The sequence below is a fragment of the Molossus molossus genome, unplaced genomic scaffold (genome assembly GCF_014108415.1).
Source record: "Molossus molossus isolate mMolMol1 unplaced genomic scaffold, mMolMol1.p scaffold_m16_p_3, whole genome shotgun sequence".
Classification (NCBI taxonomy): Eukaryota; Metazoa; Chordata; class Mammalia; order Chiroptera; family Molossidae; genus Molossus; species Molossus molossus.
Genome location: NW_023425366.1, coordinates 81,327,520 through 81,353,274, shown reverse-complemented (window position 1 = coordinate 81,353,274; position 25,755 = coordinate 81,327,520). Strand labels below are relative to the sequence as shown.

The 25,755-nt window shown below is 46.7% G+C and overlaps 1 protein-coding gene across 1 annotated transcript in view; it reads left to right on the top strand.

Annotated features, from left to right (window-relative positions):
• Positions 1 to 25,755, top strand: part of MCC (MCC regulator of WNT signaling pathway) — a 253,338-nt gene that overhangs the window by 153,799 nt on the left and 73,784 nt on the right. Inside the window, exons 3-4 of the mRNA XM_036280129.1 lie at positions 7,292 to 7,434; positions 18,254 to 18,396. Coding sequence (XP_036136022.1) covers positions 7,292 to 7,434; positions 18,254 to 18,396 — 286 coding nt within the window. The remainder of the gene's footprint in view (positions 1 to 7,291; positions 7,435 to 18,253; positions 18,397 to 25,755) is intronic.

The following is a 25,755-nucleotide window of genomic DNA, read 5'->3' as shown; positions in this document are numbered from 1 at the left end:
TAGAGGGGATCTGGGAGGGAGTGGGGCATGGCACACAGGTTCATTTGGTTTCAACATCCTTGCCCTCCCAGGTAAAACAGGTACACAGACATGTGCTTGCCAACATTCAACAGCCCCGTGGGGAGCAGCCTTGTGGGAAGCTGGCAAAGATCAGACTGCATGTAGTACCGATCCAATGATGCTTTCAGCACATTCACAGTTTATTTAGTATTGACAATTATTTTTAATGAATTTACTGTATTTTTTTGCATACTACAAAAGGAGAGATTTCAAACAAGCTTATGAGCACCTTAGAATTTGGTCAGTAGTAATAAGGAACATTTTCTCTTTCTAAGCTGTCTATCTTTGCAAAGCAAGTCTTCTGAATTTTCTACTTCTTGGCTTTTAGAGAAAAATAGAAACCATTTCTATTAAATGTAATGGAGAGGGTGTTTTCTTTTCTCTTTCTTTTGGAGGTGATCATTAAAGATGTAGTTTGCATGCATTCTCCTTGGCAGGATCCTCCCCCATTTCTTTCCCTTTGTTTATGCGTTTTCTTGATAAACAGCTCTAGCTCTTTTGCTCATCGAGGGCATTTCAGTTTGTGCTGGACCTCTGTTCAGTTGGCTTGGTTCCTCCCGCCTTCCCCTCAGGAGAACCTGGGCAAGGACGAAGATGGGGATGAGTGGTTAGTTGTGATCAATCCGAGGTGACCCTGAGAAAGTAACATTACTTCTTAGCCTATGTTAAAAGGAAGTGGCGCTGACCCCCTCCACAGGACGGTGGAGAGGGTTAACAAATTAGTGATGGCATTGCATTTTTCAAGAACGGAGCTCATAATGCTCTTAGGGTTGACAGCCGAGACTAATGTGATGATTAAAGATCCGTGGCCTCTGTGGAGTAAGATAAAACCCAGTGAAGAACATTAACAAAACCATAACGCTCCTTAGCATCACCACATTGCACAGGGTTTTTCCAGGCCCGTCTGTCTCAAGGCTGACTCACGGCCCCTCCCGCTGGCCCCGGAGCAGCGCTGACCCTAAGGGGCTTCATTCTTGGTGGTTGTGATGACGATGTTGCTTGTTTGTAGGAAACATTTTGCATGTAGGCCATTTTGTCCATTTATGTGGCTAGACACAGTATCTATACAGATTTTTTCATTTGCTTCACCATCATGATAGAAGGGCTGAAGCCTAGAAAAAGAGCTTAGGGTATATGGATTAAGTCCCGATGAAATTCGGGGAAAAACAGAATTGCATCCTGTTGGATCTGTCTTTTGTTCTTCGCCTTTCAAACTGAAGGTCTGGAGTTGCAGGAGAAAGCCACACGCCTGAGGACACTGACCTCTAGAAATTCACGGCCGGCAAGGTGCCACAACACAAGCTGTCCGGCTCGGCGGTGCCGTGGGATCAGCCAAACACTGACTGTAGGCTGGGGAGGGGGACCCTGGTGCAAGTACCAATGAGTACCGAGAAAAGCGGTGGCATGTTGTTTGAAAGCACTGTTTATTTTGTTCTGTTGAAATTGTGTGGCTAGCTCTGTACAGTTAGAAGGAGAAAATAATCCCTCACTTGTAAGTTTTGCTAGAAGCATCTGCCATTGCTCCTTGTTAGGAGAGTTGTCACTGAATCATTGACTTGGGCGGCTAAAGCTGGCCTGGTGGACGCTGGAGAGACCTTGTATCCGCTGTGGGGGATTGAGGAGAGAGCTGCTGCAGTTTCTTAGCTCTCATCTGGTATTGTAAGCATAGCATTCATTACTCCCCGAGGTTCACCTGAAATGGTTCAGAGCAGGAGCTCAGGGTGGGACCACTCTGCTGTCTCTCAAGATCTTCAGGCAAGTCGTAAAGAGGAGGCAGACCAGGGAGCTGGAAGGGAGTAGAAGGGAAAAGATTGTGGCTGAAAATAATACATCAGATAAGGGGTTAATTTCCAAAATATGTAGAGTGCTCATATAGTTCAACAAAGGAAGACAAAGAACCCAATTAAAAATGGGCAGAGGAGCTAAATAGACACCTCTCCAAACAGGACATACAAATGGCTAAGAGACATAGGAAGAAATGCTCAACATCACTAATCATCAGAGAGATGCAAATTAAAACAACAATGAGGTATCACCTCACACCTGTCAGAATGGCTGCCATCAACAAAGCCTCAAACAAGTGTTGGCGAGGGTGTAGAGAAAAGGGGACTCTAGTACACTGCTGGTGGGAATGCAGACTGGTGCAGCCACTATGGAAAACAATATGGTGTTACCTCAAAAATTTAAAAATTGAGCTGCCATTTGACCCAGTTGCAGACTGGTGCAGCCACTATGGAAAACAATATGGTGTTACCTCAAAAATTTAAAAATTGAGCTGCCATTTGACCCAGTGATCCCACTTCTAGGAATATACCCTAAGAAGCCTGAAACACCAATCAGAAAGAATATATGTACCCCCATGTTCATAGCAGTACTTTTTACAATAGCTAAGATCTGGAAACAGCCCAAGTGTCCATCGGTAGACAAATGGATAAAAAAGCAGTGGTACATATACACAATGGAATACTATGCAGCTGTAAGAAAGAAAGATCTCTTATCCTTTGAGGCGACATGGGGGGACCTGGAAAGTATTATCCTAAGCGAAATAAGCCAGAGAAAAACAATTATCACATGATCTCATTTATTTGTGGAATATAATGAACATAACAGTCTGAAGAACAGGGTAGTCCCAGAGACATGGAAGTAAGGTACAGACTGACAATCCCCAGAAGAGGGGATTGGAGGGGGTGAGATAAACCAAAGAACTTATATGCATGTACACATAACCAATGGACATGGACAACAAAGCCGGGGACAGGGCGGGGAGGGAGGTGGAGGAGAGGGTCAATGAGGGAAAAAGGAGAAACATCTGTAACAAAAATAAATATAAATAAATGAAAAAAAATAAAATAAAAACATACTTTAAAAAGCAATTTAACATTACTTAAAGAAACACGAATAATAATATACCAGCATAAAAATAAACAATGCAAGGAAAGATTGCCTCTCTTGCTATTTCAACCCTTCGATTTTTGCCCACTATACCAAATAATGAATATTTAGGTTAACGATGTTCTCTGAGATAGTGTGAAATGCTATTTTGATCACTTCTCAAATCATACCACTGCTTTCCTTGGAAATTTTTCTGTCTAAGCTCAATCGATTGAAATGCATATAAACTTGTACTTCAAATAAAAATATTAGTAGATAAAAAAAGAAAAAGATTGTGGCTGCAGAAGCTTCAACCGCTTGGTGCCATAAACAGGAATGAGAGGGTTTTCAGAGGGTTTCTGCTTCTTACCTGGGTTAGAATAACTACATCGGCCACTTTACATTTAGTTTGTTTCCACCTGTAAAATGGTTACATCATTAGGATACGCAGTACTAACAACCCCAAATTTTTAGTGGCTTAAAATACCAAAGGTTTATTTCTTCTTGCTAGGAGCTCCCTGGAGCTGGCGAGAGACTCTGCCACACTGCCCTCACCCAGCCTCCCGAGCTGAGGGGCCTCTGCCACCTGGAGGGTCCCCAGCAGCCCTGGCCTGGGGAAGGGAATGTGGCAAATCCCACGTGAGCTCTTAAAGGCTTCAAGTCAAAAATTATGTATATTCACTCATCTCTCGTTGGTCTCTTCCCCTCCCTCCCTCTCCCCCCCCTTTCCACCCTTCCTCTCTCCCTTCCACCCTATCAAAAAAAAAAATCAATGGAAATCAGGTGAGGATTAGCAAAAAAAAAAAACTTGCACACGCCACAGAAGTTCAAAGCAGTGAGAGGCGCCGGGTCGGTAACAGTACTGGAGCGTGAAGACAGAATCGGCTGTCGCTTGGCCGGGCCGGGCCTGCCTGCGTGGGAGGCCAGGACAGGAAGGCACCGGTCGCGCACAGAGCAGCTTTGTCTGTCCTGGGTGCCACCCACTCATCTGCTTCTCCTGCACTGAAGTGCCACATTCCTGGGGTTGGCTCTTGCAAAGTTTAATGGGAGGCCTGACAAGGGTGTTTTGTTGGGTTCTCTTGGCTCCTGCAGGTGATGACTTGTTTCTTCTTGCACCACTGCCCTTGTGAAAGTCGCTCCACTTTCCCCTGTGCCGCGGCTCGGAAAAGCCCAGGGGATTCTCACGGAAGTTGGAGATCACCGCTCCAAAGTACCTTTGGCTGTGTACAGTGAGTGTGCACAGAAAGGGGAGGTGTTTAATGAGATACCTCAAGGGGATGTTGCTTTATACAGAAGACCCTTAAGTAATGTCTTCTCAACCGCTCACTCCTAGAGAGGCTAGGAATTGTGATCATTATTTTCCAGTATTCTCTTTCCAGGAGGAAAGGAGTCTTCAGGTACCATTCTACCATCTCCTCCTCCCACCCCCACGTCTGTCCACGTGTTTTCTTGTCCAGTAGAGAAGACCACCTGAAAGTTGCGACCACAGTTCCCTTCAAAGTAGACATCATAGTGACCCCCCCCACCATGGCACCTAGCACAATATTTTAGATATTATGGGAAATCAGAACATATCTGTTAGTTTTACAGGAAGTATTAAATTATGGAGGCTTTCTTAAAAGCATACTGTTGGGAAAATATAGGAATGCAAAGGAGGGATCTTTGCCATCAGCTAAGAAATATTTTTGCCAATACATTCTTGTTGTTACTCCCAAATGAACCCCGTAGTTCCAAATATGCATTATAAGTCCTTTTTCTTCTTTTAGCTATGAGCACTTTTCCATCTGACTGAATCATCAGGCTTCCTATTGTCTCTGTGCAGACTTTCCTGTTAGAGTCAGGGGGGAAGGTGGTACAAGCCAGCCACCATGCTCTTGTTATCCGACATCACCCACATGATCGCTCTGCACCCTGGGCAGCTCAGAACAGTCAACAGGGACGCCCAGAGTTGTCTTGGTGGTTATGCATTGGTCACATGCCTTTCTCCTATATAATCACTTGCACCTCTTCATCTTTTTTTTTTTAATCCTCCCCCGAGGATATTTTTCTATTTATCTTCACATAGAGTGGGAGGGAGGGGAGGAGGGAGAGAGAAACATCAACTGGTTGCCTCCTGCATGACCCCAACCAGGGTCAGGAACGAACTGCAACTGAGGTACGTGCCCTTGACCAGAATTGAACCTGCGACTCATTGGTCTGCGGGTCAATGCTCTAACCACTGGACCAAACTGGCTAGGGTGCACCTCTTCATTTTTAAGTGGGTTTTGCATTTTCTTGTCTGCCTTAGTGGTATGTTGACCTATATAAAGGCTAAAGAAGGAAGAGCAAGAGGAGATTCAGGGACAGTGAGAGCTCGTTGAATTTGCAAGGGGAAGCACTAGAGAACTGAGTGCGGAAACAGGAGGAAGAACTGGCGAGGTGGCAGTGTGGGAGGGTCATGGCGCAGACGAGATCCAGGTCTGACCAGGCATTGTCCTGTCATTATTGTAGGGTCTGCAGTCAGTGACCTTCATATGAATGTTAGCTGCTCGTATGCACATGTACATACCACACACACATGCACACACACAATTTTAAGATGGTAGTGAAGACCAGTAGCAAAAGCCTGTAGATATTCTGCTTGGATAGAGAGGAACAGCATTCTGCTGTTGGTATAGTCCAGAGAAATATGCTTTTTCATGTACTGACATTGTCTTTGAGACATGTCATTGTGTACTATTCTGTTGTTCCTTTTTTAAGTGTGATGGATCGTGGATGAAGAAGGATAACTTCATAGAAAGGTTATTTGTGGCCTGTTGTAGATTCATTCTGTTTAGGAGAGCTTCCAGGTTGACGTAGCTTTCACTCCGTGTTAATTCCTGCCTCTGGTTCCACGTATTGCCTGTGTGTTTGATTTTGAGTGGAGGTTACTGGATGTTTCAGGTTGTCACTCAGAACAAAAGTCTATTTCTCTGAAGGTGACTATCTCACAAAAACCTGTGACACAGCTTTCATCAACCTTGTTGCATCTGATCTTGTTTCTGGAGCTCTGAGCAGCCCCCAGGATGTTACCTCATGAATACTGATGAAGCAGTTGTTGAGGGTCCTCTTCAGAGATGTGATCCCTGCCGTGATTTATAGCAACATACACATCAGACTTCTGTGCTGAGCACTTGCATTTCAGTATTGAGATGGGCTTGGTGTAGTGTTCGGCTTACCTTTGGGGGCTTTTCATCCCTGCCCAGTGGCTCCTGCACGTACCTGTGGGAGCCTGGCAGGTTTCGGGAAGGGGAGCTAGTGAATAAGAAGTCTTGGCGTTGGGAAGTCATGCTGAAAATGAAATAAAAACTCCTCTGCCGGACAGGAAATCAATCAGGGTTCATCGTAGTAGACATAAGCTAGACTCCATCACCAATGAGCATTGTATTATTATGTAAATGAGATTAAATGCACAGTGACTGGTGGCAGGGGTTATGAAGAGGGAGAGAAATTAAAGAAGCAAACAGGGTCTTTAGGATTTAAACTTTGGCAACAAAAATGTTTTTTAGAGCATCTGTTGCCTTTTGGTCAATCAAATGCTGAGCTTAGCCTCTCTTGTCGTTGTTTCTGCAAAGCAGCCTCATGACAGTGTGACACACTGTGGTTTACTCATTGCATGACATGCCCCAAACATCCACGGTGACCCAGGCCGTATGCCAGGTGCCAGGGCCAAATCGTGAAATCTAGTCCCTGCCTCCCAAGAGTTTGGAGTCTGGTAGGGCAGGACAGTAGAAGCACTGAATCCGCAGAGAACCAGGCGAATAAATGGTGTCCTACCACTTAGGGTCCTTCAGCTGAAAAGTAACTGAAGAACATTTTTCTTGATCAATAATTTTGTACTTACTTGTTTTTTTGATGAATGAATAATTAAATACTTTAAACAAAATAAAAGTAACTGAAACAGCCCAGCAGCTCTGGGGATACACGAAGCAGGAACTAAGGGACAGTCTCTTCTGGACCCTCCGTCGGGGGAATCGACTTCATGCAACCCTAGGTCCATTCTCTCAAGATTCAAATCCCCAAAGAAGCTATCGGAAGGGCCCAGCTTGGGCCACTTGCCCCCTTCTTGGCTAAGGAAAAGAGGAGACTCGGTTAGTCCCACGAAGGTTGTGTGCAGTGGCCAAGGGACCTTTCCCAGAGAGGAACAGGTGCCAGAGAGGCAAGGACTCAGACGTTCACCAGGGGCTCGTGTCTCGGGGTCGCTGGGCCGTGAGCAGGCATACGTTTTATTTGGGGTATGCTCACTGTTGATGCTGTGAAGGTTTGAGGCTGTAAAACTGAGAATCGCCAGCCCATAGCTGTGTCATCTCACCGCCGTCTCATTTTTGTCCCTTGATTCCAGTGTGAGCAGTCCCACCTCATGAGAGAGCATGAGGACGTCCAGGAGCGCACGACGCTTCGGTACGAGGAGCGCATCACGGAACTCCACAGCATCATCGCTGAGCTCAACAAGAAGATAGACCGCTTGCAAGGCAGCACCATCAGGTAGCCCTCGGGTCATGCTTCCTCTCTGCCCCTCGGGGCGGTGACCTGCGTCTCGGAGCTGAGTCGCCTTTATGAACCTTAACGATGCGTTGCTAACCACGCGCTTTCTCCTTTATTATTCCGTTCTGATCGAGGGTGGCAGTTGGAATCCTCAGTTCATTGATGAGGGTGTGAAATCAGAAGTTATGTGAGATGGATTATTTACAAGTTCTAACTGGAACCCCTCTACCTGAGAGTCCAGCACCCCTGGCACACCTTTTATTCACCAAGTCTGCCCTCCATGTGTGGACTGTGGGCCTACGTGGGGATTTTGAGAGCTTTAAGAATGAGGCTTGTAACAAAGCATTATGTAGGCTTCCAGATAATCTAATAATAGTTGGAATTTAACATTGTCTTAGCCTGTCACAGACTCCTAAGGTTCGGGCAAGATCTGATCCATCACTAGTGAAAAAGCTAGAGCTTAATATCAAGGGACTGCCGCTTCCTCGCTTGTCAGTTGGCCCTGGAGCCTCCTGCACACAGCACGGAGTGTACCGCCCTGCTCTTCAGGGGAGAGGTTGGCTTTAAGTGGCTCACTGAGCCAAGAATGAGAACCATTATCTTCCTACCTGCGCTCAGGGAACAGCCCTGAAGAAAGCAGATGGTTGGCACGTACCTGTATGGAGAAAGAGTGCTCTGTTTGCGAAGCACAAGCCACGATTACAACGGCTTCAGAGGCAGCTGCTTTAAGCTCTGCCCCTCGAAGTCCTGGGTTAGAGGAAACTTTGGATGCATTTTGTTCCAACTCGGAGTCATAGTAATGACAGGGCTACTTGATGAGGGTACTGATGGGCCTGTGTTTCTGGGCAACATTGTGGAAAATTTTGCACTGAACTGGAGCCACACAATAAATTTCATATTCTAATTTAGAACCGCCAGACTTTTAAATTGTATCCTGGTCTTCAGAGTGATTGCAGGTTAGCTGTGCATGAGCGGAGAGGAATTTTCAGCCCAAAGAAACGATTGTAGCAGATTTAAAGGAGGCTAACAGAGGAAATGGGTGGATTTGTAATTTTTATTAAAACATGCTGCATTTTCAACACCTGAAGATGAAGGCAAATGGGCTCAGTGAGTTGTGGAAAAAATGCATCACATATTACCGGGAAAACTCAATTTCAGGATGTTTAAATGGGATATAATGGCCAAACTGCTTTGTGTAAAAATACAGTGAGCTTATTGACCATAAACATGTATTAGTGTCTTTTATTTACAGAAAAGTTGTATCTGCGCAGATGTTCTATTAAATTCTGCCAGTTTTCATTATGTAAATGAGCTGACCCCAACTCAAGAGGCTCCCTGAAGGGCTAGAAGACATGCAGACATGTGGGCCAGTAAGACAAGGCTCTTCTTGTCCTCTGAACTCCAGTGACTAAGGCATCGCCCCCACCCCCAGCACACCAGGAAATGGGTTTGCCCTCAGGTCCTGAGGTCCTATGATAGGCTCCATACAGTAGCAGCCAGACACCTTGAACGAACTCTGACTGCCTTAGCATAGCCAGGGTCTAGAGAATTGATTGTCATTATAGTCATGTACAATTCTGGTACCTTACAGACTATCCTGTTACTTTAATCTGAGTCTGACTTAGGAATTTATTGGAAAAGTGAAAAAGTATTAGTAAGGGAATATTTTATGTCAACTACGATATATCCACACTTAAGCAATACTGAATTGCTTAAAGGAAGACCATGACAACCTCATAGTTCTACATTGTTCTCTCAGGTCCCCTTCAGAGAACCCGGGACCTTCTGGGACCGCCCTACAATACTGTCCCATCTCTTACGGCCATAGGGCCAATGTAGCCAAGGTCACTGAATTCCAGCGTAAGTTGAAGACACAGCCGCATTGGCTCTCTTAGGTAAAGGTGAAGCATGGGTAGGAAAAGATGAAATGATGAGCATTTGAATCGAGACGACTGGGTTGATTCAAATCAGTTCACATTCCTGGAGCCTTACAAACCCCACTGAGCTTCCCTTCCTGCGGAACCAGCCCCCTGCCTGTCTGATAAAGCTGGTCCTCCCTTGCTGGGAGACTCTGTAGCAGTCGACCCCAGGCGGGGGTGCCAGATGTGTCCATGCCTCACTGGTACTCCATCCTCTTTGAGGCCTAAAGGTAGTCGTTTTTCATCCCGCACCAGGGAGACAAGGAGAAATTCCAGCCCGGAAAGATACAGCTAAAACAGTAAAACATTTGTAAGATTTTGTTTCTATTCACTGGAACTTGGGGGGAATGTGTGTGGGATTAGAACCTACGGGTTCTAGTCCAAGGAGGGAGGAATTCAGTGTTGGGTTGATGGTGAATGTATTGGTATGACCAGGGATTCTAGATTCAGTATGTTGGTTCTAGTACTTGGATTAACTGAAAACTAGACTCGGTGGAGGACTGCATTAACTAATGTTGAAATGCCAGAATGACAGTAGTGTAAGGTAGGGGTCCAGAGGCCTAGGGAGTCAGGATGTTGGGTGGGAGGTGACATCATTAAAATGAAATCTTTGATGCCACTTAACTACTGGAGTCAGTGGGCTGGTTACTGTGTTGGTCAACAGGGCAACAGTAGTAATCAAAAAGGTTTGACCTGCAGCAATCTGTGATACTGGCTAATTGATCAGAGGGTCTCTAGGACCAGTATCAATGGGCGGCTACCAAAGTGTTACTTGATCTCTGTAGTCAAAAAACGCTGGTCTGGTGAACAGAGACTTGACATGCCATTGCAACGGAGACCCGTGGCCTCTCATCCAGTTCCTTTCCCTGACCCAGTGCACAGACCCAGAGCCCCTTGGATGAAGGGGAAGGTGTGTACTACCCTGCCACAAGTGGGTACAGTCTTTCTTCAGTCAAAGTGAGGATGTATGAAGGTATATTGTTAGTCAGCTGAGGCTGCTGCAGGAAAACACTACAGATTAGGCGGCTTAACCATCAGGAATTTATTTCTCATAGTTCTGGAGTCTGGGAAGGCCAAGATGAGGGTGCCAGCCCGTTCGGTTCCCAGTGAACTTGGAGAAGGCCACCTTCTCACTGTGTCCTCACAGGGCAGGGAGAGAGAGATGACGCAAGCTCTCTGGTGTCTCTTCTATAAGGTTACTGATTTCATTATGAGCCCCCCACCCTCAGGACCTCATCAAACCCAATTATCTTCCAAAACTCCCATCTCCAAATACCATTACATTGCAGGTTAGGCTGCAACATACGAGTGTGGGGGAGTGGTGCCCAGTTCAGTCCATAGCAGGTCAGGTGATGAGTACTTATGACCTGGATTCCTACCATAATAGACCTCGTCTACCCTACTGCACCATTTAGGAGATGCACATTTTTCAATGCCCTGGAGGTACAGTAAATGCTCCCAATTAGCAGGAGTATACAGTGCTGCCTTTTTTGGGGTCCAGGTAGAAGAAGAAGTAGCTCCTCTAATTTATAGACCCTGAAAACCCACTTTAAAAAATGGTTGCTTCTGCCCTGGCCGGTTTGGCTCAGCAGTTGGAGCTTCGGCCTGCGGTACAGAGACCCGGGTTCAGTTCCCGCTAAGGGCACATACCTCGGTTGCAGTTTGTCCCCGGCCCTGGTTGGTTGTGCGGGTGGCAGCCCCTCGATGCGTCCCTTCACATTGATGTTTCTCTCTCTCTCTCTTCCTCTCTCTCCCTCCCGCTCTATCTGAACAAAAAAAAAAAATGGACAAATGTCCTCGGGTGAGGATTAAAAAAAAAAAATGGTTGCTTCTCATCCTTGCAACTTTGAGCTCTGCTAGTTTAGAAGTCTTAGTTCCTGAGGGAACTGTGCTTCCACCAAAGAACACCACAGTGATTCCACTGACCGCCACCAGGCCCTTGGCAGTGAGGAGAGTTACTGTCCTGCTGGGGTGATTGGTCCTATCAGAAGGAAATTGGATTGTTGGATACCATGGGGCAGGGAGGACTCTGTCTGGAACGCAAGGGATTCTCTAGGCCACCTCCTAGAAATTGCCCAGTGATAAAAGTTAGTACCTTAGAACAACCTGGAAGATGGAAGATAAATATCAACTCTGCCTCATGACCAGTTGTAAATAAGTTGGTGAAACTTACAATTAAATAGTTAGGTTCCATGCTATCTAGGTGGATTTGACATTGAACTAGAAGAGGAGTGATTTATCAACGATGCAACACCTGATAGGACTTTGGGTCTCCCATTTTGGTGAGAAAGTGAGTTCATTTACGTTGGAATGAGGGGTTGTCACAGCAGTTTGGTGTCCATTGCTATTACCATTTGGAAATTTAAGTGTAAAAGAATGTGTGTGGTTGTCGAGTAACCAAAGATAATAGACTTCCGTGAATACTGTCCGGTCTGGTACCATTCCCACCCCCGACACACACTCCCCAGAGTCAAAGAGGTTGGACCCTGGGGACCACTTCCCAGGCTCCCTTGGCGACCGGGTTCTGAATACGCCATTGGCTCTGCCAGTGGGATGCCCTCCCTGGGTGTGGAAGACAGGAGGCAGGTGGAAGCCAGTGTGCATCAGACTGTGGTGACATGAGGGCACACCCTGGAGCTGTGGGCAGGTGCGAGGGCAGTAGCGGTTCCTGATCTGTGAGGGGACCACACTGTGATGACAAACCTGACAGCTCCTGGTGGCCTCCGTCCACCCTTCTCTTCTCCAGCCCGCCCCGTGGTTTTGCCAGCAAAAAAGTCCCTAAGAGGAATCCTTTCTACGGGAAACAGCCCATGTAGTTTGTGTTCCTAACTGAACCCTGCCTAATGCTTCCTAAATCCCATCTCTAGGAACAAACAATGAATATTTTGTATCTATGGCCTTCTAAGAAATTCTATTTATGAATATTTTAAACAAATTGAATTACATAGCACACACTTTTCTGTAATGTGTGCTTTTTCACTTAACTATATCTCATGAGTACTTTTTTAAATGCTCATCTGACTTGGGGAGATTATATAACAGGATGAGGTAAAGGGAAAAATACATCAGCAGTTCAGATTGGATAGGGGCAGGGGGGATGTCTCAGCAAATTAAACATGAGCTCTTTTGTTTCCCAAGGAGATTATTTTCTTTTTGCAAAAGCTACTATCATAAAAGCATCAGCCTTTCACTACCAACGCTCACGAGTAGCCCCTGTTTCCTGCTGCCTCCCCTTTGCTTGTTAGCTCACTGCTGTCTGGCTTCTGACCCTAACAGTTTGCCGAAACTCCTTTAGCTGTGGACTGAATTGTGTCTGCACCAAGATTCATATATTAAAGTCCTAACGCTTCATGTGATGGTATTTAGAGATGAGGCCTTTGGGAGATAATTCAGTTTAGATGAGATCATGAGGATGGGCCCTGCATGATGGGATTAGTGAGCAACTTTATAAGAAGAGACACTAGCAAACCCAAATTCACCCTCCCTGCTCCCGCCCTGCCCTGCGTGGACACGAGAAAGTGGCCGTCCAAGCCAAGAAGAGAGCCTTACCAGAACCTGGCCACATTGGCACCTTGATCCCAGACGTCTAGCCTCTAGAACAATAAGAAAACAAACGCCTGTTGTTTAAGTTAGCCAGCCTACGGTATTGTGTTATAGTAGCCTGAGCTAGGACACTTTAAAAAAAAATCACCAGTGATTTCTTAGCTGCAAAACCCCATGACTTTTGCTTGTGATCAATCCTTTCTGCAGCATTTGACCCTAAATCCTCCTTTCTTCCTGGTGTGCTCTTCTGGAAGGACCCTGAGATCCATCCTCGGCCCGGGCTCTTCCTTACCCCGGCTCTTTCCCCCATACCTGTCACTGTGAATGGCTGAGGCCAGAGAGCACTGACCCATCCTGTCTGGCACCTTGGCACCGGCACCCAGCCCTTCTGCCTCTTTGTCTGCCAAGTGTTCTCGTTAGGGGGCCGAGATACTATCCAAAGTCTCCGTCTACTCGAACGTAATTCTGACTCTAGGACCTCAGGCCCGTACCCTGAAGCTGGCCTTTCTTCCGGTCGTTCCGCCCACCCTTTGGCCTGTGTCCCATGTCTGTCTGTCTGTCTAGTTTCATGTTGCTGCATCTCAAACAGTGTAACCCAAACCTCTTTATCTCCCAGCAGAACATGTTGTTTGGGTTAATTTCTGGCCTAAAAGTAAAATATACTGAAATAAAAATATAGATAGATTTCCCTCTCCCTGTCTTCCTCTGTGGTATGCACATTTAGAAGTTCTTGAATATTAATCCTCTCAGATCTTGTTGATAGTGGTACTCACTGATGGCAAGGATGGCCCGCCTTTCAAAATCCGATTGTTCAGTTATTCACCAAGAGATCCATAGGTGAGTCTGAGCTTCCTCTGTGCTATATTAAAAAAAAAAAAAAAAATTAGAAGAGGTAGAATTGAAGAATCAGGACTTTACTTATTTTCTGTTATAGATCCTCTAAGAGAACTAAAAGGAATACAATCCTCCTATGTTTAAAAAATCTTTGTTCTTTAAAAGAATGATAGTCACTTCAGGGCAGGTCCATTTTTAATTGTAAGAAAAACAGAATGTGGTTTAAGAAAACGACTAAGGGTTAGCTGGACATAGTTGACTGACAGTTGCCAAGACAGGCAGATGTCCTTCTGGGTCTGGCTCACAAATCACTGCAGTCCAGTGACAGGGCATGAATGTACACTCCCAAATTCAATAGATATGGGGTTTGCTAATGAAGTCATTTTTTTTTTTTTTTTTTAAATCAAATGCTGCTGACTCCACAGTAATTCAACTTGAGTTCTGGAAAGCATGATAAGAATTATACTTTCATGGACTTTTCCCTTTTCTGATTAGATCATTTCACTCCTGGCCAATAAAGGAAGGAATCTTTTAAAATAACTGCAACAAACATTTTTTTCCTTAGGCCTCTATACTAGAGTGTTGTTTTGTTGGTTCTAAATTGAGAAATTAGGCTGTGGTACTAACTAGTTGCTTCATCTTGGGTATTGGTCCTGGCTTAGATGGTCTCAAAGGTCTTTTCCAGTCGGCTGACCTGTGACTGTTCTACTGAGGCTGGTTCCCTGGGGTGCACAGTCCAGTGCCTGCCTCCTTAGGAACGTGTCTGTTTTGTTGTTTAAGCTGACACAAGCACTAGTTAATGCAACTCTGAGCAAAGCGACTGGGCAGCACTTCACAAATGCTCGTAAGTGAATGAAATAATGTACTTCTGGAATCCTGTGAGCAGATCCTTTATGTTCCAAAGAGAAACACCTAAGAACTTTATAATTCCATAATTATGAAATGACCACAATAGTTTATGATTATTAACATTTATCAGTTTATCCAAGCTTCTGATTTTTTAGGTTAATATGATTAATTTTGGGACCTTGTTGTTGTTGTTGTTGTTGTTGTTGTTGTTAATCCTCACCCAAGGATATTTTTTCTTTTTTTTAGAGAGTGTGGAAGGGAAGGGGGCGGGGGGGAGACATCGATGTGAGAAAGATTGGTTGTCTCCTACACATGCCTTGACCAGGGACAGGTATTGAACCTGCAACCCAGGTATGTGCCCTTGACCAGGAATCGAATTGACCAAATGTCTTCAGTGCATGGGCTGATGCTCTAACCACTTAGCAACACTGTCCAGGGCTGCTTTGACCTTTGCATGTTTTCTTCCTTTCCATCACTGTACTAGCAGTTGGTGTCCTTTTGGGAGACGTTTTCCCCCCAAAGAAGTAAGTTATCTCCTACCAAGAGTTACTATATCTACAACAGTAAAGTCACTTGGAGATGCTGATCCGGGTCGTTAGCTAGACAACTTTACCAGTTTGGTGACACACTGCTGCAAAACACCCCCTAAAAACACAACTCAGGTTTTTGCCTGTGTAGAACTGCCGTGGGCCGGTGGGGTGTTTCTGACTTCCTGGTCCACTGCTCTTGATAGACCAACTCTCTGCAGTACAGGAGAGAGAGAAACCCCAGCATCATCTGCGGCAGATGCTGCAATCCCAGATTGACTGTCATTTCCCAGTCCCAGATTCCAGCCTCCTTTCCAGAATGATGCTGGTGATGATGTTTAGGAGATCAGGACATGCAACTCATGATTTTATTTCTTTAAAGTCAGTGGGAGAAACAACAAACTCTTTTATATTAGGCTTGGTTTAACCTTTCTGTACCTCATTCTCTGGGACATAGGACCCTGCCTGACCTTCCACAAGTCTGCTTTTTTGGTGCTGAGAGACGCATTCTGATTACCATAAGGAGGAACCCTACCCAGGGAGCGTGTGTGCTCAGCCTCTCCCTGTGGGGTCAAGAATACTGACCCTCAGTGCTTCCCTCCTGCTAGTTTTCTCTACTTCCAGGCAATATCTCCCCAACATTTACTCCTTCCCCTGAATTCCTAGACCTCACACATTTTATCTTAATTTCTACCATCTAACCCTGATTATTTGCCACCTTCGCTACAATAAATTCTTTTTTTATCAAAATTGTCCACTCAACAAGTGACCTGATTGCCCCCCAGCCTGGTGCTCCCATCATGCACCCCATTTTTGGTTTCAGCTACCCCGAAACACACATTCCTCTCCAAGTCTCCACAAATTCACCTCTCAGGCTCCTCTGAGCCTTTGCATGTGTCCTTCCGCCCTATCACCTGTCGAAAATCTCCTCGCCTTGATTCGTATCTTGAGTGCTGCTCCACCCAGGAAGTCTTCCCTGGTCACTGCCCACATGCTCCTCCCATGTCCCACACTAATTCTTGTGTGAACATATTTGATTCCCAGAAGACAGCACCCATCTGGTCTTTGTCTTGCTCTCCTTGTTTTGGTGCTCAGATGCATTGAATGGGGACCCTTAGTTTGCATTTCATAACACAGCCTTCTAGCTCAGATGACATTTCCAGTGTGGTGTCATTCTCAGACTGTGCTCCAACCTCAGCAAGGAATGTTCCCTGCAACCAACACTTCCTTCTCTCGCCGCCTCCCTGTGCACTCCTTTATAAAGTTCACGCTAATAATCTCTGGAAGTAATTCCTTACAAAGCAGGTTTGGCAGGCACCATCTGTTTTGGAACCTGCCAAGCCAGGAGGTTCAAGGTGGCTTTTAAAGACTTTGCAAATGCCATTTATACCACAGATGCAGCAGCAGCATATCTCGCGCTTTCTTAGCTGTAAAACAGTCTCAGCCAAGCTGAAGCTGATTACATTGGCCATGCAACAAAGGTAATGTATTCATCATACACAAAATCCCCTGTTCACGGAAATCCGAATTTCAAGTGCTGATTGAAAGGAGAGCTGATATACCAGGACACCATTGCCCTCTAGACCATAAAGGTGACACCTAAGAATACTTTCTAATTGTTTTATTTCCTAAACCTAATTATTGTTAGCTTTGCAGGTGTCTAATAATTAACTTAGTCATAGAACATTAACCTATTTTTTTTTTTGCCTTCACCACTCCCATTCTATTTCATATTTTGCACAGCTGGGCAGAGGAGGGCTTTATATTCATTTAAAGTTCACCCAGATTTGGGTGACTTTTATTAAAAATACCTTACGAAGCAGGAGCTCAGCTGAATCTTTTTCCCTAGGAGGTTGTTGATTTCTTGAGAGAACCAAGAAGTCTGAAGAACTCCTCACATTTCTCTGATTTAAAGATGTGTCTTCCTAGCTTAAAATGGCAGTTGCCTCTTCTCCAAGATCCAGAGAGGATCACCACTCACCATCTTGATCTGCCTATAACCCAGTACTATAGTCTTTCTGCACGCGTGCATGCGCGCGCGCGCGCGCACACACACACACACACACACACACACACACGAGTCAAAAACTTAAAGTGAAAACCAGGCTGAGAGGATTTCTTCTCTTCCTAGCTTTCTTCAGAGACACACTTCGCCTGGGGCTGAGCAGGCACCTGTGGGCTTTCCAACTCAATTAAATCCACTGACGGTCCTCTTCTAGCTCACTTGCAAAATAAATGCTTCAAAGGGAGTTACTTTTGCTCTCTCCCTGCCTGTCCAGTGTGTGTGTAGTGACGATGGTGGTGTGGGGAGGAAATATGGGGATGCCTTGAAATGCATACTACAGTTTTCAGTTTTCTTAGCTTGCTTATAATTAATTCCGAAACCAAGAGTTGAGGGATCCATGAAGGGTTGAGAAGGGTTGGGTGTTCTTGTGCTAGTGAACCATAGCTGCATTTAAATGTGTCTTCCTGTTAGCAATTGCAAATGGAAGGAAATAGACCGTTGAGTGGTATTCTCTCACACACTGTTTCTGCTTTTCTCCCCTCACTCCGTCCTCTTTTCCTATGCTCTAGCTCTGCCTACGTTCTTGGGGAAATTAAGGGTGGTATTTTTTAGACGTGCTGCTCCATTTGCCTCTCAAAGCATCCATTTTGTTTTGCACGGATGGGGTGCTGGGTCCCAGTAGCTCCACATGTCCTCCGAGAAGAAGGCCCATCATTGGTGATGGGACCTCCAGGTGATAGGACATGCCGCTTCTGCTCACCAGAGCATTGATCAGCATCAGTGCTAGTAGCCTTAGTTCTTTCTCACCTTGGAATTTAAGGGGATAAAGAAATCTAATTTCTTCAGGAAATCCTTGAAGGGGAAAGTTTCTAGTAGGCCAATAGGTGAGTCTTATTAGGTATGTGGGTATGTATGTGGACTCAGAAGCAATCTTTCAGTTTCATATACTGAACATAAATGGGACCATCTATTTGGCCTGAAGGATCCCTGGTCCAGGTGATGGTGGTGGCAGGAGGATTTGTCTGCGTTCTCTCTGAATGTCTTTTTTTTTTTTTTTTTTTTTTTTGGTCCTTACATGACATATTCTCTAGGGATTTGTCTTACATCTCCGTAAGTCATGACCAGCTCTCCTTTTTTCTCAGGGAGGAAGATGAGTACTCAGAACTGCGATCAGAACTCAGCCAGAGCCAACAGGAAGTCAATGAGGACTCTCGAAGCATGGACCAAGACCAGACCTCTGTCTCCATCCCTGAAAACCAGTCCACCATGGTCACTGCTGACATGGGTGAGTCCCCCTGCCGTTACCACAAAGCCGGAGCACGGCTGCTTCTATCCTGGGAATTTATAGAAACGGGAGGCAGCCTGAATTGAAATTTAATTATTAAGGAGTTTGGTGAGTAGATGAAAACACATTTATTTCAGTCCCTGATGTACTACTTTGTTGGTCAAAATGGAACTGAAGAGCTGAATTAGCTTTCTGCCCTGGTGTCTGTGATTCAAACATATGTCACCTGCATTTGAAAATTCTGGAAGGAGGGAGCCAGGTACAAGGCTATGGAGTGCTCCCAGCTACGGGAAAGTCTGAATTACGATGGCAGGAATGGAAAGGCTGGAATGGGTGGAGACATGTTTCAGTGGAAAAACCAATAGCAACTCTCGGGTAAGGAGGAATCCAAAATGACTCGAGCATGTTGATCCTGAGTGACTAAGAGAATGATCATATTCCTTAGAAGGAAGTTTGGTTGAGAAATGAGTTGGGAAATAGATATATTATGTTTGGGGTTGTAGAGAAATGTCCATGTGGAAATATCTGGTACCGTGTGTTTTACGGTGTGTCTTTAAACTGCCGGTCATGACCCATTCGTCATGGGTCTTGAAATTATATGAAATATTGTTTAAATGAAATCAAATGGGGAAAAGTAGAATGACAGTATTGTTTTGTGAAACTTACTTGTTACGTGCGCATATGTAGCAAGTTGCCAAATGAAACGTTCCCCATGAGGGTTGCAGTCAACATGTTGCAAAACCTCAGGTCTGCTTGGAGATGCCTAACTGGCTCTTGGGAGAGATTGAGGTTGAGGATAAAGGCTTTGAAGTTATGAAGTAAGGAGATCCCTACGGTCAAAAGGGTGGGGAGTCAAAAGAAGGAGGAGACCCATATCTTAGGAAATGTTCACATGTAGGGGAGATGTAAGAACAGAGAAGGAAGAGTAAGTGTGCAATTTTCATAGAACCTAAAATTTCATTGAAGAGACTCACATCAAACATTACACGTTTATGTTTCATTGTAAACCTCTAAGTCTACAACATTAAGGAACATGGTACCATGAGAGTGTATCAAAGGAATTGGATTAAGTTTAGGATTTTCAGGATAGCTTCCTTGGAGAAGTGACATTTGGACTGAGATTTGAAAGATATGTAGGAATTAAGCAGGTAAGAGAGGAGATGGCATGCAGGGGGTGGGGACAGGTGCGTTCCAAGAGGTGACAAAAGATGATTGTGTATGAAGGGCACAGAGTGTGAGGTGGAGGCTGGAGAAGACCGCAGGAGCCAGATCCTGCCGGGTCTCATAGGCTGTGTTAGAGAGTTTGATCTCCACTCAGAGATCCACAGGACCCAACGGGAAGATGTTCATAGTGGGAGGGAAGGGGAAAGACCATCATATTTGCATTCCGAATGGATCATTCTGAAGTGAGGAGAAAGAATCAGTGGATCAAGAGCGAATGGGGAGGAGGCCAACTGGGAAACCACTGAAAAAGTGAAGATGAGCAGAAGTGTTGCTGGGATTTAGGGTGTTGGCATTTGAGATGTAGAAAAGCAGATGGGTGTAGAAAAGGTATCAAAGGGTAAGACCTTCCTGAAGGATTGGGAACAGAGGGTGAAGAAGGAGGCACGTGTGCGGTGATGGTCCGTACGTACATGTCTGGACCACACAGTAGGTAAACAGTGGGGCCAGTCACCAGTAAGGGAACATAGGAAAAAGGACCAGGTAGTTTTGCTTTCAATTTTGTTTTGTTTTGTTTAAGGGGAGGGTGGGGTAGGGTGGAGATCATGTGTTTTGTTTGGACAGGCTCTGGAGACAATCTGGGTGGAGGTGCTTGGGAAGGCAGTAGGTGTAAGTGAGAAGCCAAGAGGAGAGACGTGGGCTGAAGAAAGGCAGCTAGGAGTCTTCAGGTATTTACAGATAGTTCCTGAAGCGGTGAAAATCTATGCACAGAGTGGGAAGTGCAGTGAGCCTGAAGACTAAGGTTTGGGGGCCACCGGCTGATAAGGAGACTCAGCAGGAGCTCGTTGGCAGGGATGGGCCTCTCATCATTGTGGTCTGGGTTCAAATGCTCCTCCTTCAGAAGCATCTCTTGAGCAGCAGTGTGTGCAAGTCCCTGTGCTGACTCTGTCGCTGCCCCATTCGATTCCTCCCTGCATCACACTGAAATCTTACATGATGTATTTGTATTTCATTTGGCTGACTGTCCCACTAACCTCCACTGGGCAGAAGCATGCTTGTTTCATCTACTGGTGTATCTCCAGAGCTCCAGGGCCCGGCACATTGTAAGTGGTCAAGAGATGCTGCTTTGAATTAACGAGTGAAGCAAAGCTACACAAAGGAACTGAGGAGAGCCCGATGCCGGTGGGGCAGAGAAGGCTCCAATAAGGAAGAAGAGGTCAGCAAGCTGGCTTGCTGCTAAAGCCAACTGAGACAGATTTAGCTACATCAAGGTCATTGAGAGCTGGTATCAACTGAGCCAGACTGAAAGGGGTTGCGGAGTGGGGGACACCTCCCCAGGCCTGAGGTCTTGGCTTCAGGCTGAAACCGCCTCCTGCAAATCTGGACCCAGACTCCAGCCTCCCCCGCATCTGTGGGCTGAGGTCCTACATGCTAAGTTATACCAGCCTCGTAATCTCTGACCCCGTGGCCCTGGCTGCTGGACTCTGTCTCCCAGCCTTGGGGGACAGACAAGTGCAAGCAGCCAAGAAGTTCCCAACGACAACAGATGTTCCTATACTGATCCCTCCATTCATATCTCTGACATTATGTTCTGTGAAATTAAATAAGTGACCCACACTCCAACCAAGTTTCTTACTCAAATAAGGTTGGGAAATGGAGGGATAAAGCCACTTAAGTGGACTGGGCATCTTTACTATGGGACTTCTGAGGGCTCCCAACATGAGAGAGCGTCTGTAATTTGAGCTCTACATTTCTTTGCATCCTTTCCTTCATCAAAAAAACATATGTTCGCCTAGCCACTGTGGTTCAGTGGTTAGGCGTCCACCCATGCACCAAGAGGTCGCTGGTTTGATTCCCAATCAGGGCACATGCCCAGGTTGCGGGCCCGATCCCCAGTCGGGGGCATGCAGGCGGCGGCCAACTGATGTTTTCTCTCATCGATGTTTCTATCTCTCTCTCCCTCTCTCTTCTTCTCTCTCTAAAAGTCAGTAAAGAAAAAATTTTTTTTAAATATGTATATTTCATGATAGCTGGTGGTAGTCTCTTTCCTGATGAAACTGAGCTGCTGGGGGGAAGGAACCCTGTCTGCCCAGTGCCTGTATATGTTCTCTGTCCAGAGTAGGGGCCTTTATTCCTTTATTCAGAAATTCGTGGGGAACTGTGCGAGGGACTGGGGATATAAGACAGAATCTGCCCTCAGGTACTCCCATGCTCCAATCCCTCATACCTAGAGTGACATACTGACGACTTCTGTGGTTTACAGGGCTCCCCAGAACCTGGGTGTCCCCCACCTCAAACTTCATTCTCCCCTGCTATCCTTGTTTTTCCTCCAGCTCTGGCCTCACTGACCCTCAAACTGATCAGCCTCCTCTGCCCCAGGGCTTCTGCATTCACTGTCCCTCAGCCTGTCTGCTCCTTCCTGCCGTCCAGCCTGGCCTTCTCCACAGCCAGCAGCTGCCTCCTCCTCCGAGGCCGGCCCTGACCCCGGTTACAGTGCCAGCATCTACTCACTCACCCTCGCGGGCACGCTCTCCCCTTCCCTGCTTGATTCCTCTTCATAGCACTTAGCACCACGTGATGATGTCATGTGTCCACATGGATTTCGTTCTGTATTCCAGCCTCTGTCAGTCTCTCCAGCTAGACTGCAGGCTCCGTGCAGCAGCTGTCCTGGTTACCAGCGTAACGGTGCCCGCACATAGTAGGCACCCAGATATTTGAGTAGCAGCAAATGCCATCTTGGAGCTCACCATTCTTTGGGGGATGTAGACAAGGAAACAGGGAATGACCAACAGTGGGGGTAAGGACCAGAACAGAAGGTAGACAGGGCTCCTAGCGACACACTCAGACGGGAGCACTGGGGAATGAGTCTCACTTAAGGTACGTTTAAACTGAGGGGCAAGTGGGAGCAATGCAAGCGAAGAGCAGGAGGCAGGGGGAAAGTGCTGTGGGCAGAGGGCCCGCACCTGCCAGGTCCTCACCGAGGGAAGGCCCTGGGGACTGCACGGAGGCTCATTACGGCGGCAGCAGAGTGCAGTTCCCTTGTGTGTTCCCGGAACTGGACGTCTGCCGCCTCGGACTCCTCTGCCATTTCCAATGAAATTGCTTCAATAGGGAAAAGAGCTTCCATATATAAACATTATTATAGGAAATCATTAAAAAGCAGCCATTTCATTATGGTCGCTCTATCTGCAAACATGCATTAGCAACCCAGAGGTTTCCATGAGCTGGATTTTATATGCAAAATTTGCTGCCCATGAATGTGCTGATCTCCATTTAAGACAACAGGAATAAGCCAAACCTATTCCCTTCCTTTAAAACGCACTTTTCTTTTGTCTTTAAACCACAGCCATCTGAGCCAAGGCTGCCCCTTCAGTAAACTGGCTCCTGGGCAGTGTCCTCAGGGGCTGGAGGAGTCAGCCAGCAATTTAGGAAGTGTTTTGACTTACCTGGGTGGTCACAGAAAGACAGAGGTCCCAGAGGGACACATTGCATCTTAAAATAAATTGCATTACCTCCACCCAAACCTGGTCACACAGTTGTTTGGGAAATAAAGGTAGTTAAATGGACAAAGACAAAGGTAGGAATTGCTTGGGATTTTTTTTTTTCTCACTCTGGCCAAGAGTTCCAGTAAAAAGAGAGTTTGGATATAATCGCTCACATGCTTTGCTCGCTCACTTTGTGTCAAGCATTTCCATGCATCCTCGTGTCTAATCCTCACACTTGAAGGAGGCCTGTTAACACTCATCATTGATAAAATTGGGATGACAGAGTTCAGAGAGGGTAAGTCACTTGCCTAAGGCCATACAGCTAAGCAGTTGTTTTTGTTGTTGCCACTGTGTTTCTGCAGATGGCTTTGCTTTGACACGCCTCTGCTTACACAGGGAGCTGTGCCAGTCAGTGGTGGGTGTGCTAGCTCACTGCAGTCCTCCGAGGTCTCTAGTGCTGAGGGGGGGACTTGGGGAGCAGCTGTGTCATCACAACACCTGGCTAATAGCAGCGTGTTTGTTGTTCCTCGCAGTTTGCAGATCTCCATGTTAGAAACAACACTCGCAGACCCAGTGATTGTGGTGTCGCAGCAGAGCGGAGCGCAGATGTGCGCACATGGCTCATCGCGTCATGCATGTGAGCACGCGTGCGGTGCGCTCCTCTCCAGCGGGCGTTTTTCCAGCTCTGTTCATGGAACAGCAAAACTTGTCAGGAGCAGTTGTTTGTAAAACAAACAAAACCCCTGACTCGATGGATCTTTGCACAGCCTGTGATGGGCTCTGCTCCAGTGTTTTGAGGTCTCTGCTGGTTTTAGGTGAGAAATTCTGATTTTTCTGGAATCGAGCAATGCAAAACGATGTATATCCTTAAGGATGAAAGGAAGCCTATGGTACCTTGCTTGCTGGTGTGATCATTCAAATAGAGATTTCCTCCTCATGAGTAGTTTTTGGAGGACAACCAAGGAAGAATTTGCACATGAAACCAGGTTCTTTGGCACAGCTGTGACTATGAAATATGTTTAACGTGGAAGCCAGATTTTTCCTGGCTTTAATGGCTGATGAGGCTTAATGGCTTTAGGAAAAATGTTCCAGAGTGTCAAGCAGCCACTCCCAGTGGGGAGAGGGGTGGGGGCGAGGAAAACGGCCTTGCCTCCTGCAAAAAAACCGTTTCTGCAGACGTGGAGAGAGTGTTACAAAGGCAAGCCAGGCAGCCTGTCTGGGGAGAGTGGGCTTTTCGTGAGGAGTGAGGTGGCAGAGGTCAGTCACCCCCAGCAAAGAAACTCTAAATGAGAATCAGGTCGTCATCTGATTCTGAAACTGAGGAGCCGTCCACAGGTTGGAAAGGTTGGGCGGGACTGAAAGGCACACCCTGTAACCTGCCCAGCCCTGGGCTGCTGCTTTCTCTTCCTTCTTTAGGCAACTTACTTTCTCCCAAGGGGTCCGCAGGGTTAGTCAGCCCTGAGCACCAAACCCAGGGAAGTCTTAGAAGTTTCTAATGTGGACTCACCAAGGGCTGTCTGAGCGACTCCTTGCTTCCCCCTAGGGGCCTGAACCTGGTCAAGGGAGGCCCGTCCACGAATGGTCCCAGGGCCCAGAGGCTGAGGGGCCCACCTAAAATCATTCCAGAATTTTCCTTGGAGCATAACCAAACTTGAGAGCAGGAAACATCATTGTTCCACTTCACTTTGTGTTACTTTGGAACTTCTCCCTCCAATTCTAGTCAGTCATTTTCGGTCCCCAGAAGAGACTTAAGGTGTAAAGATAGAAATGGAAAGGCATTCACCTACCACATTTGTTCAAAAGGAGTTCCCATAATTGTTGGCGCTCATGAACTCCTTTCCTAAGATGTGACAAGCCGTCTTTATTTTCCAAACAGACTCTTTCTCTTCCGGTTGTATTGCTTTCGGGTTGCTTGAAACTCATGACATAGTTTTCCCTAAAACCTCTTTACAAAGGAGTATTTGCTTCTGAGACACACCTGAAAGCCCTGTTGTGTGCGCGGAGAAGGGCAGGGGCCCCGGTGGCGTGCCTGCGGGCCCAGCCGTGGTGCGCGGAGACGGGCAGGGGCCCCGGTGGTATGCCTGCAGCCCGGCCGTGGTGCGCGGAGACGGGCAGGGGCCCCGGTGGTATGCCTGCAGCCCGGCCGTGGTGCGCGGAGACGGGCAGGGGCCTCGGTGGCGTGCCTGCGGCCCGGCCGTGGTGCGCGGAGACGGGCAGGGGCCCCCGTGGCGTGCCTGCGGCCGGGCCCTGGTGCGCGGAGACGGGCAGGGGCCCCGGTGGCGTGCCTGCGGCCCATTCGTCCTGCTGAATGGTCTCAGCAGAAGACAATTTCCTAGGCCACATGTGGCTACCAGAGCACATCTCCCTCCCCCTCACAGCCCCCTGTGCTTCATACTGTTTGCTCTTGAGGGGGTACTATTTACCTAAAAAGGGGCTTTTGAGTTGAGATGGGTGATCCAGAGGTTAGTGAGCTTCCGGGAGAGTGGTCGGAGGCGAGGCCCGAGACTGGGCAGGGGCCAATGGCCAGGGCCTTGGAGCAGCAGTGAGGGTGTGCAGTACCTCTGGATGTGCCTGTTTCCCAGGGAACCTGCTCAGAGGTACAGGTACAGAATGACTGAACCAAATTGTACCCCCTCTGTGCCTCCCAAGGTGTCCTCCTATCCTCTGCAACACTAGGTATTTTCTTCCTCTTTTTTTTTTTATTCCTCACTAG